General features: G+C 42.8%; 1 protein-coding gene across 6 annotated transcripts in view; it reads right to left on the bottom strand.

Annotated features, from left to right (window-relative positions):
- HELZ (helicase with zinc finger) overlaps positions 1–12654 on the bottom strand; it is a 140828-nt gene that overhangs the window by 61804 nt on the left and 66370 nt on the right. For 4 of the 6 annotated variants that reach the window (XM_084748496.1, XM_084748495.1, XM_084748494.1 and 1 more), the window contains exons 14-18: positions 11861–12194; positions 10839–10969; positions 5522–5701; positions 4789–4893; positions 1001–1179 (exon numbers count right to left, since the gene is read on the bottom strand). In XM_084748496.1, the coding sequence (XP_084604622.1) occupies positions 1001–1179; positions 4789–4893; positions 5522–5701; positions 10839–10969; positions 11861–12194 (929 nt within the window). The remainder of the gene's footprint in view (positions 1–1000; positions 1180–4788; positions 4894–5521; positions 5702–10838; positions 10970–11860; positions 12195–12654) is intronic. The other 2 variants (XM_084748497.1, XM_084748498.1) reach the window with 2 other exon arrangements.

Genomic DNA, 12654 nt, shown 5'->3' with positions numbered 1-12654 from the left:
CTGAGGCAGAAGAATGTGTGTTTAAGGCCAGCCTAGGATACAAATCAAGTTCAAGGGAGGCACAGAATTACAAAGCAAGACCCTGTCTCCAAACCACAAAAATAAAAAGTAAATAAAATCAAGAGTTATTTTTATATAGTTGAAGCACATAAGTATAATAACCTCGGGGCTGGAGAGATGGCTGAGCAGTGGCAGGTGCTTCTTGCACAATGGTGAAGACTATAGCTCAGTCCCATCACCCACATAGGAACAAGGGCTTCTCCCTTACGGCTGCAAGCCCAGCTCCAAAGAGGACAAAGACGGGGGAATCACTCCAGCCTAGCCAAGAAAACATGAGCCTCAGACCTGTGGAAGACTCTGTCTCAAAGAAATAGACGTCTCCTGGCTTCCACAAGCTCACATAAGTGTGTGCGCACTCATCTGTGTACACACACACACACACACACACACACACACTCACCTATACATACAGACACAAACAGGTGCGCACACACACACACACACACATGCTCACCTGTACATACAGACACAGGCACACACACACCAAAGTCTTTAATAAAAAGAAACCATAATTATGTGACATGACTGCTGTTTCTACATTGCATGGTACAAAAGCAACTTAGCAAAAACCTCAACAAATCACACACAACAAAACAAAACAAAACCCATTATCCACATTTGAATTCTTCACCTGATCACTAGTGAACAAATACTGCCTGGCCAAGCAGGGAACAGATGAAATGACAGTCATGAAACTGACTACACTGGGGGTTGGCGAATGTTTTTCAGTCAAGGGCCAAAGAGCTTCTATCCCTGCAGAAGATCCTGCCTTAGCAACACAGAAGCAGCCACAGACAAGGAACAAGCTAATACACGGGCACCGGCAGCTGCATTCCGCGCAATAGAAGGGACACCTGGCCAGACAAGGCCTGCAGGGCAGCACTTGCCACTGGAACACATGCTCGAACCCTAGGCAGCCACCTGTGGCAAGCAGGCATACCGGGCTCAAGGTCCAGCTGGCAGAGGTACTGGGAAGTGTTCAGTGTGACCACCACCACTCGATGTTTGAGAATATCTTCCTTCTGGGGCATCTGAAAGGTGGAATGTGCGCTTGAGATCAGACAGTACTGATGCACAACTGGGTGGACAGTCTTCACCCAGCGATTTCGGAAATACACCCTACAAGAGAAGACCACACTTCCTGTTAGAACGCTCACAGTACCCGATTATTAAAACACTGTTTAAGAGTACAATGCTAAAAAAAAAAATTAACAAATAAATCTCATAATCAGTCACACCCTATTAGTTTAGAATCTTAGTATAAAAATGCTACTATAATATCCACAATGGCCTTCCCTATCAAATATTTTAAGATTTAAACATAAAGTGTAGGTTCCACCACAAGATAAATATATAATGTCTTTAAGTATTCAGATTAATCTTGCAACAGAATTAACACACAAATGTGTGTTTTATAAGCACTAGTTTTTTAAATTAAATTTGAAACCTTCCATTCTCAAATTACCTTTTTCAATTATAGTCTTACAAAACTGTACTTAACTCATATTTTTAATTATTTATGTTAATACAAACCAAGAAATTGTATGCTTAGAACACTTTTATTTTAGAACAATTTGTAATAATTTTACTTTAGAAAAGGTCTTAAGGTTCTTAAAATTATTTTCAAAAGACTCCTGCTGGGGGTTCTAGAATCTGAAGATAAATTTTTAAATAATCAAGAACTCTCTGTGCAAATCTTAAGGTACTTCATCTTTTCAAGTAACTCCAGTAGAAATACGAACAGGCCTCAGCTATAGATTACTCTGATGTACAGATACAAGCTGTCCATCCAGCGTCTGCCATTCCCACCTTCCCACATGACAAAGGTCTACAGGCTGCTGACTATGCTACAGCGTAGGGGCACAGAGCCCTGGGCTTTGGAGCAGCCAGAAAGGCTTTGGCTTTACTCTAAGTTTAATGAAAAGCCATCAACTGGATAGCACAGCCGTGATGACTCCAAGCATTAAAGGTTGACTCTGATGCTGGGCAGACTCTACTTAGGGGGAAAGTCTACGGGCAGCATACTGCTCGGTGTTTAGCAGGCAGATGAGGGTAAGGGTTCCAGCGTTTGCTGGCTTCTGTGCTGTAAAAAGCTACTCCTCTGGCCAACTTCAAGGCATCTATGCTGTATCAACAGATAGGAACATGGAAAGAGGTGCTCGGATGGAGCCTCCTAAACCCAGACAAGTTGATGCTAACACAATCCTGGGAGAGGTGGAGGTGAAAGCAGGGTACAGAAGCAGCAGGGAGCAGAGTCAGGAGGTTAATGCCAGGTCTAGACATGAGAGGATGGTGGCTTGGGTAACAGCAGAGATATACAAATTGAATTCACTATATATTTTAACATAATGCCAACAAAATTCATTAAGAAACCAGTGATAAAATTTATGGCAATGGATGATCTATGTGTTTTGTTCTGTTTTGTTTTGTTTTTGAAACAGAGTCTGAGCCAGGCTGGCCTCAAAATCACTACACGGTGGAAGGAATATGACGGGCCCTCCTGGTCGGCCCATCTCTACCTCGGGTGCTGCACACCGCCTCCAGCTTTTGAAACCAGATGAATGGCAGTAGTGTTTACAACAGTGGAAAAAGCAAGAAAACAAATGTAACAGTTTTCAAATCAGAAAACATCAGTGGCAAGTGATGTTTCTAAGTTGATAATCCAAAAAATGCCACTAGCACACTTACGTATTTACCAGTACAGTGCTCAGTGACTATTCTGTTTTCCACGGCCATGTCTACACTAGAATATAGAGAAGAAGGCAGCCTGTGGTCAGCCTGGCTTCCTAGCAGCAGCTTCTCAGTCAGCTGTGGACATCTACTGCCCTCTTGTGTTCTGTCTCTTACATTCCAAAACAATTCCCGTAAAACTGATTTCTTGTCTGGCTAGGGGTATAGGGAGCAGGTAGCCCTTGTTTAGCATGGCCACCCCCATGAGGTGGCCACCCCCAAAGAAAAAGCAAAACCCGCAGATGGAGCTGCTTGCTGTACAGTCATTCTGGTCCTCTGTCCCCCAAATCTGTTGTGGTATTACTCAGAAGGAAAACTATCAATTCATCTAAACCAATATAATAAAGCCTAAGAATTCAAGACACAAATCCTCCTAGGCTACAGGTGCAGCTAGTTAGTACCTTTCCTAGAGAGAAAAGCTACTGTGGTATGTATGGTTAAATAAAGGAAACACTATGGGAAGCTAGGCATTTTCTCATAATATCCTGTTTAGTATATGAAATAACCTGAACCTTGCTTTTGAAAATAAGTTATTTTTCCACCTTGGACTCAACAACTCAGAGTTAAGAAAAAGTGAGAGCTCTGCTATAGGGCAAGTTTCTGTGTTTGGACTACTCTGACTAGACTGTACTGGAAACATCAGCTTTTCTTACACATCTGGAGACACATGTCATAGTGGGATCCTCACAGCCCAAAATAACTCCACATGGAAAGGCTGCAGAATGTAGAAAAATAACGGAGTCCGCTATCTCAAAGGTCACACACCCTATGCTAGGCCTTCAGTCAACTGTCTGTAAGCCAAGAGCACTGTGATATCCGACAATGCCACATTTTCTACACAACACATGCACACACACACACACATACACACACACACACACCCCTATGCACAAGCAGGCACATACATGTGCTACCAATACTACAAGTAAATAAAAACAACAGCTTAGGATAATATGCTAGCTCCTCCACTTCCACTGGGGCCAGAGGTTAAATCACTTTGTCCTCCAGTAAACGTCTTGTCTTCGCTTACTGAGGAGTAGGCACTTGGCACTTTATTACTACGTGTAACTGGATTCTGCTGTCTTCTAGAGCGAGAGGATACACAGCATGGGCGTCTGCTGTTAACAGGCCATAGCACTGCTCTAAACACTTTCAAATGGGTTTGGTCACAGGAATTAAAGAATTAAATAGCATAACTTCGTATTCCCATGCCTGGGCTCAACTAGAAATAAGAGGTTAGTATATTATGGATCAAAGTGTGGTTAGAAATTAAATTTTAAGCAATAATTAATAATCATTTGAACAATATAGGCCATGATATATTAGTTTGCAAAATGGCAAAACTAAATATTAATTCACATAACAACAAAGGCAAATGGCATAATAAATAACTATCCATGGTCCTTTATTGCTTTCTGAAGAAAAGGATTTTTCTTTTCCCACAATCTGCATATAACCGCTGGCCTTCTCGAGAGCAACCCCAGGCCGCCTCTGACACTCGGCCTCCCTGAAGCGATGATCACAGTGTGCGACAGACATCACTGCTGTGCCCCGCGCTTCTCTAACGAGCAGCTTCCAGGAAATGACCAGCTAGAATCCACTTCTGGTGAGAGCTGTCATCGAATGACCACTCCGCTGTGGAAAACACGCTGGCATTTTAATCAAACTCAATTTGGTTTCAGCTAATCAGCAGTTTTGTGCACTACCTTTTAGATGTACATACCAAAATCTACTCCGACTGTTAACAATAGTTTTACACGAGAAACTTAAAAAAGGATGTCTTTCTGTATACATAATGTTTCAGAAATGGCCAACAATTTGTACTTTTTTTTTTCTTTTTTTGCCTTAATTTAAAAGATTTCTTCCAATGACATAACCTCCAAATGCCAATGTACAGTTAATGCTTCAGGTGTTTCCAAAGCCTCTAACATCTTTACAGACACCTTTTCTTAAGAATAACAAAGTACGATACAGATACAGAATAAGCCTTAAAAATACCTGAGAGGTCTTGCCTGGGGATTGCCTGCTTCTACATATGGATGTAAATAATCCTTTATGTAGAGGTCAGCAGCACTATTAGAATGGGTGCAAATGAGAATCCTGCTGAAATAAATGGTGCAAATAAAAAGAATGACACAACACAAAGCTAGTCAAGCAGTATAATACCAAAAGAGCAGTGGCCAACATCTACTTCCCTCTCCCTCACCCTCTCAGACTCAACAGGAACCCCACAATATCTTTAGACAAGTTACGTTACTCTAAGCTAAAGAAGAGTTCCCCCCAAAAATTTTAAATCTATTCATAATAATATTTTTAAACCCAGCTCTTAGAGTTCTAACATACCCCACAATTCCTTAGCGGACTTGAAGTTTTGATATCGATGTTAAAAACTATTACTGTCTACACTGCAAACTTTGTTTTTGTTTTGTTTTTTGAGACAGGGTTTCTCTGAATAGCCCTGGAATAAGCTCTGTAGTCCAGGCCAGCCTCGAACTCAGAGGTCCACCTGCCTCTGCCTCCCAAATGCTAGGATTAAAGAAAGGCGTGCGTCGCTATGGCCAGCTTACACTGCCAACTTTTAAAAGCACCTTCTAAGAGAACACATGGGGTTTTACTTTCTCTTTAATGTTTAAGAGCTGGATAAAGACTGCCTCATTGGCCCTTATTCTATCTCTAAACAAGAGGAGAGGCTGTATCTGATGAGGGCACGGGCACGCCGCCCTCTGCTCACCTCGTCTCCTGCTGCTGCAGTATGTGCTTGACGGCCTGAGCCAGAGTGAAGGTCTTCCCTGTGCCGTAGGGGCCAATGATGAGAACGGGCGGCAACTGGATGGACAGCGGAGTGGTGATGGCCAGAACAGCTTCTTTCTGTTTTGCATTCAGTCGAGGATCTAACTGCTCATCCCATTGTCTGTGGAAACAAATCATACTACTTAAACACACACCTCGAAGTTGTCAATTTCGCAGACACTAAAATCTACCCAAGCACACAACTACAGCAACCAACTATTCTTTTTTTTTTTTAATATTTATTTTATATTTGAGTATACTGTCTTCATGAACACCAGAAGAAGGCACCAGATTCCATTACAGATGGTTGTGAGCCACCATGTGACTGCTGGGAACTGAACTCAGGCCCTGTGGAAGAGCAGCCAATGCTCCGAACTGCTGAGCTATCTCTCTGGCCCCATAACCTGAGTTATTCTAATAAAAAGAAATCAAACATTTGTAGTCTATTTTCTGGCAATATTTCAAAAATGCAGAAAATAGTTTTCTGTAATGAGGAAGCTGTCATTTCTTCCACAGCAAATAGACTGCAAAAAGCCATCTAAATATCTCCTGCCAACCTACTGAAAGGTCTCCAGAACACAAAAAAAAGTCTAAAGAAAAAAAAGAAAGAAAGAAAATCTGCATCTCCCTGGTTAAGAGATATCAAAGTTTTATAATCTTGATTGGTTGAGTAGCAGTTTTTTTAAAAGGTATCAAAACCCTAACAATGCTTTCTGGATTTTTTGGTTTTTTGTTTGTTTGGTTTTGGGATTTTTCTTTGTAGACCAGGCTGGCCTGAAACTCACAGAGATCAGCCTGCCTCTGCCTCCTGAGTGCTGGGATTGCAGACGTGCGCCACCTCGCCGACCTGCTTTCTAGTATTCACATACACACACATCATCCACAGAGCTCCTGTGTCCCACGTGAAGGGCACCTGTTGCAGCACCACATCGGTGGGGTAATGAGACCTCTCCCACAGGTGCCTCTTCCCTGACGTGGTCATGGTTTAAAGATTTAAACAGATACCAGATGCTGAGACAAATCACACTAAGTGAGGAATGAACAGTATTCTTCCTCACAACTCCCACCAAAATACTAAATACTGCAACAACTATGGGAAAAATTATGAAAATGTGAGCCAAAACAGGAAGGGCATGCGAAGACAGTCCCTCAAACCTTGCCAAGTGTCTGCACAAAGACCCAAGGACAGGAGGGCAGAGCCGAGGTCAACATTCCCTCTCCAAGGGGCTGAACTCCACTTAACCAGAAATTTCCTTACATTTGAAAACTATTGTGACAGTCTGAGATGTTTAAAAATACAACTGTTACTTTGTGCCAAACCCAAACCAGGGATGTTTTTTACATCTAAAAAAACCTTAAAAAGCAAAACTTTGAAGATAAAAGCACACCACTACTTGTTTTTCTGAATTTCACATTTTAGCATTGAAAGGAAAAGGGGCTCTGAGTGTGTGTTCCTCTGCAACAGGCAGCTCTATCACAGTTCTTCCGGCGCCTGGCCATTCACCCCACAAGCATCCCAGCACCCCTTCCCTCTGCCTCCCTGCTCGACAGAACCTAGCTAGCTGTAACACTCTGCTTTCCAGTTTTTTCTGGAGACCAATTCTAGCCACTCTGATATGGGAAGTGTTTCTGGGTTTAAGTCAAGAAAGCCCTTCTCATGTTGGTGCTCCTCTGACTGCAAAGAGCACGTGGTAAGTAAATCCCAAGCAGCCACTACATAAACGACGAACAGAAGCATCCGGACAACACAGCAAACAAACAAAAGCCCCAGCATGCTGTTAGGCCCAGAGGAAAGGAAACGTGGTCTGTGGCAGCACTCCTGGCCCTTGCCCCAGTGCTGGCTTACCTGCCTCTGGGCTTCGATAACTCAACTTATGCCAGCAGGTCAGCCCAGAAAACTGTTTCACATGCCCACACCTGACCCATGCAGTTCCAAGATCCCCTGCCTGGCACACCCTTCACCTGTCTACAGAGGTACCAACACCAGTAGTAGATGGCTATTTTAAAGCCAAATGAAACCAGATACACATTTACATGAACTAAAACATTTCTCTAAAGCTGTTTGGAAGTTTAATTGAACAACAAAAGTTCAATCGACATTAGCCTCTATTTCTATATTTTCTGATAATTCTGGAAAAAGACATTACTTGAATAATTTACATTTAAAAACAAAACAGCATAGACTAATCGCTCCAAGGTGCTGAAGATATGACTCTACATGAGCTACAAAGCTAGGGGAAAATGACAAGCTTACAGGGTCAATTCTCTAAACTTGTCCACATCGCACATCTTAATTATGGAAGCCGTGTGCTTATCAACTGTTTCAGTGTACATGAGGGCCTCAGAGCATATCAGAGATGTTATCAGTGTCAGTCACCTGTGTAATTTCTGGCAAGGAATAATGAATATGTAAAGAAAGCCAGAGAGTGAGATAAACTACCTTTATTGTACCAGCATTTAATAAGAGAGCAACTTAAACATGTACATTACAAATCATTTTTACAGTTGAAAACAGAAAGTTTTTTCAAGCTTAATCTCCGTTGTTTTTTGTTTGTTTGTTTGTTTGTTTGTTTGCTATAAGTGTGGTTGTTGTAGTGGTGGTTTTTTTCAAAACAGAGTTTCTCTGTGCAGCTTTGGCTGTCCTACTCTGTGGACCAGACTGGCCTCAAACTCAAAGGTGCGCCTACCTCTGCCTCCCAAGTGCTGGGATTAAAGGTGTGTGTCACCACCACCAGCAAATTTTTTTAAATGTGATAAAGAATCTTTTATTCCCAGTGCCAAGTTAATTCAAAGTCTTCCGTGCTCTGGCCAATGCACCCCTGTGACCCGTTTAGAGGCTACATGACCCGGAACAACTTTTCAACTTCACTGTCAGTTTATACTCCCTGTCAAAGTGGAGAGTTCCAGAAAAGGAGTTTAAGTGGCTCCTGGCTTCTCAGTGTGTCCCTCAACACAGGACCTCCCATTACAGCTCATACTGCAGTGCTACAAGTGGGCCTGCTTGAAAGCTGCCTGCTGCATGATGCTTTCTTGGCACTTTTGCAGTAACAGTTAGCATTGTTAGATACAATGAGCAAATCATGATGCCAAAAGCCTCACTAGGGTACCTCACATTTCAAACTAATCTTCCTCTTTAAACTTAAAAGTAACATTAACTTCAATGTACAAGACCCTCTTGATATTCAAAATAAGTAAGACATGGTCTCACATTTTACAAAAAAAAATGTACATAACTAACAAAAATAAATTTAGAGAGAAATCATGCTGGAAAGCACAGAACTGCCACAGCATGGACTCAGAAAGTGTGTGCTGATAAATGAACCAGAAGCATCCTCCCTCTGCTTGAGGAGTGAGCACCGAAGCTGCATGCGAATCGGAAGGACCAGAGGGTCTTCAGAGAGCTGACCCTGGGCAAAGACTGCTCGGCAGACAAAACCACACAAACACAGGGAGGTGGAGCATCACACAGTGAGTCACCATAGCAGGGTCACATTTGAAAAGGTCTGACAACTCACACATCAGGGTAGTTACAGCTAATCAACTAAACTTTGTTTTTATATTTCTTTATTATGTATACAGTGTTCTGCCTGCATGTGTGCCTGAACATCAGAAGACGACACCAGACTTCACTATAGATGGTTGTGAGCCACCATGTGGTTGCTGGGAATTAAACTCAGGATCTTTGAAAGAGCAGCCAGTGCTCTTAACCTCTGAACCATCTCTCCAGCCCCTAGACTAAACTCTTAAAATGGCTAATGATGGTAGACTCTTTGTTGCATGGATTTTCCCACAATGTTTGCATTTTTCAAAGGAATAACAGAAACATAAGGAGGCAAATACATCCAGGAAAGCGTAAGTGGTTGTCAAGGCAACAGAACGCAGCTACAGCGTGGGCCTGAGAAGGAAGAAGCCAAAGATGGAAGGCGGTCAGCGAGACCCTATGACAGAGCTCAGAATCGTGTGCATACTTTATCCAGAGATCTGCATGTGATGAAATGTCATGGTTATTTCAGAAAACTAACTTTGGAAGAAGCATTTGGGTTGGACCAGACAAGAGAGATACAGGCGGCAGGATGGGAGAGCAGCGGATGCCTCAGAAATCATCCAGACTTAACCTAAGCACCAGTTGTAAGACTGGAAAGAAAGAGATGGATGCAAAGATGGACCAAGTGAGAGCTGGGACGGCCCTGGGTTTCTGTAATCAGCCCTCAGCTACTTTTAGGACAGTGAGCACCAAAGCCCCAGTGAGTAAAGCATGCTGGAGACATGCAGACTAGCACCAGGTGAGAATATGGCAGTAAAAACAAGTGGGTAAGGCAGTGACAGCAAGCTCCTACTGAAAGTGCATCGTGTTTGTTCTGTTTTTAGGACCAGAAGCAATGGAGTGTGGCATGGGCTTGTATGTGCTTCAAGGCCTAATCATAAAAATGTCCACTTGGCCTTCTATGTTCCCTCTTCACCTATCAACATTCAGTAGAAACCAACACTAAAGATGCCAGGACCTCCATCAGTTGGGAACGGGGCCACCATTCTGCCAGGTGGCCGCCCAACAGTCTTTATTGTGTAAAGCCACTTAGATATTATTCTAAGGTCAAGCGAGCTAGAAGACCCAGGTTAACGGGACAGTAGCCAAGATAAAGGCGAACAGAATGCTTCCACAGGTAGGTATTCTTGGAAAGAGCCAGCGGTACCTTATTTAACTGCAGGTGGGGGTGACAGAGTTAAGCAGAGCGACATATGCGTAACCCCTAGCCTGACAGCAGGTTCTGAAGAAGATTCGTCTATCCGCTCCCTCCACTTAGCTGAATCACAATATTGCCTGCACCCCCAAGTTGCTTTATATATGTGAACCACTGTAAAAAGGTCATAATTGTCACATTCAAATTCAGCTTGGGAATATCCCCAAACTACTCAGTGTTCAGAGAAGCCACGGGAACTAATCTGCAGTCCAAGTACGAAATGCTTTGTTCATCTCCTGATGAACACAGCGAACTTTCTAACAGGTATGCTTGTGCCCAGTATTCCTGTGTGCACCTGCAACAACAGCACTGGAGAGCCTGAGGCAGGAGGATTGCCACAAGTTCATGGTCATCTCAAACTACATAATAAGATCCAGTCCAGCCTGGCTACTTTGTGAGACCCTGTCTTAGAAGTGGGGAAGCAAGAAGAGAGCACACAAAACGTCAATAAAGTACGCTTGAACAGGCACTCAATTTAATAGTAACACCCTTCTTTTTCTAAGAAATCTCTTTTCATACCTGTTGGGACTCCAAGGTATGGTAGGAGTCATACTGATGTCTGGAAACAAAACACCGTTGTCCTTAATCCTGTCTAGTGCATAATGCATTTCACAGAGGGGTAATCGGTTCAACTGAAACTGAAGCTCAACCTGAAATGCAGAATGAACATTTGTTAAAAAGCGTCTAACCAACATCGATATTGACAGGGCACTAAAATACTTGATGGATATAACAGTTTGCAGAAGTTTAGGGTTTCTTTTAAACATGATAACCCTAACAGTAATTAGTACAGAAAACACCAGCTGCATATGTTAGGCACTGTAATAAGCAGCTGCCATGGATGATCGTGTGATCATACTAGCAGTGCACATGCTATTATTGACCTCATTTTACATACTAAGAACTGAAACTTTTAAAACACCAGGTAATGGCCATGAAGACTACATTTGTTAACATCAGAGCAGTGTGGAACACCGTGCACTATCATGTGTGGAGCAAGAGTCAGCCTCATAGTGACCATCTTGAATAATGGTCACTAAGTTTCACCTCTAAGGAAGACAGGCTAGATTTCCAGGCACAGATGGGAGGCTGCGCACAGGCTTCACCTCACCACCATTAGTGCAGAGAGAGGCGACGCGGGTGCAGCACTGTCATCTGCTCTTCCATTGCTGTGTCAACGTCTAGAGCTTGTACAAGACTGGAACATACTATGTGTTCCTTGAATTCTTTTTTGTTTTGTTTTGTTTTGTTTTTCTAGACAGGGTTTCTCTGTGTAGCCTTGGCTGTCCTGGACTCAATTTGTAGACCAGGCTGGCCTCGAACTCACAGAGATCCACATGCCTCTGCCTCCCAAGTGCTGAGATTAAAGGCGTGCGCCACACGCCCGGCTATGTTCCCTGAATTAAAAAAGTGACCGAAGCTATGGTTCTAACCAGCCAGGATAAGACTTCAAGGTCACGTGCACTTGTGGTGGAATGGAGAACAGCAGCGGCTGGCAGGGGGTGATGACACTCCCATGAAGGCACTGCCTACAAACATACCTGTGTGTCACAGTCAGGCCGCAGATTAAGCTCTTCACAGCATTCCCTGGATATCCTTAGAAATATATAATCTTTTGTTTTTTCTTCAATAGTAGCTTCATAAACCTTCTCTTTGGTTCCCTGGGTCTGTACTAGATTCTCTTTAGGGACTGGTAATAAATAAACAGCATTGACTTTGGTCATCACCAGTCGTCCAGCCAAAGTATCTTCAGAAAGGGTTTCAGTAAGCTTAAAACGACCAAAAAGTTGTCCATTCTGAGCATACTTTGCACCCCCAGAAACTCCAGTGAGCATGAAGCTTGCTAAAATCTGCAATTGCACTTTAAGGTTGAACCTAAATCAAAAGCAGAAAACTAGTTTGAGTATTTCTCATCAGAATCATAATAAATATACAAAACCATAGAAAAATACAACAAAGAAATTCAAATATGGCAGCCGGGCATGGCGGTGCACACCTGTAATCTCATCACTCAGGAGGCAGAGGCAGGTGGATCTATGTGAGTTCCAGGCTAGCCTGGTCTACAAAGCAAGTCCAAGACATGCAAGGCTACACAAAACAACCCTGTCTTGAAAAATAACAACAAAAAAGAAAGAGAAAAAGAAAGACAAGAAAAGAAATTCATGTATAAACATGTGGAAATGTAAAACTTTGTTATCAATTCCAACTCTATACACGATAATACCTTTCTGCCTTAACTCCAAGCTGAAGACAATTTCCATAAGCATGGCTGGTTATGCTAAAGAGTATGCATTCTTAAAAGACCGCATGTGGCCCCTAATGGGGCTCAGTGGGT

The sequence above is a fragment of the Acomys minous genome (assembly GCF_964271855.1).
Source record: "Acomys minous genome assembly, chromosome: 12".
Classification (NCBI taxonomy): domain Eukaryota; kingdom Metazoa; phylum Chordata; class Mammalia; order Rodentia; family Muridae; genus Acomys; species Acomys minous.
Note: the sequence above shows the minus strand (reverse complement) of the source record. Positions and strands in the feature narration are given on the sequence as shown.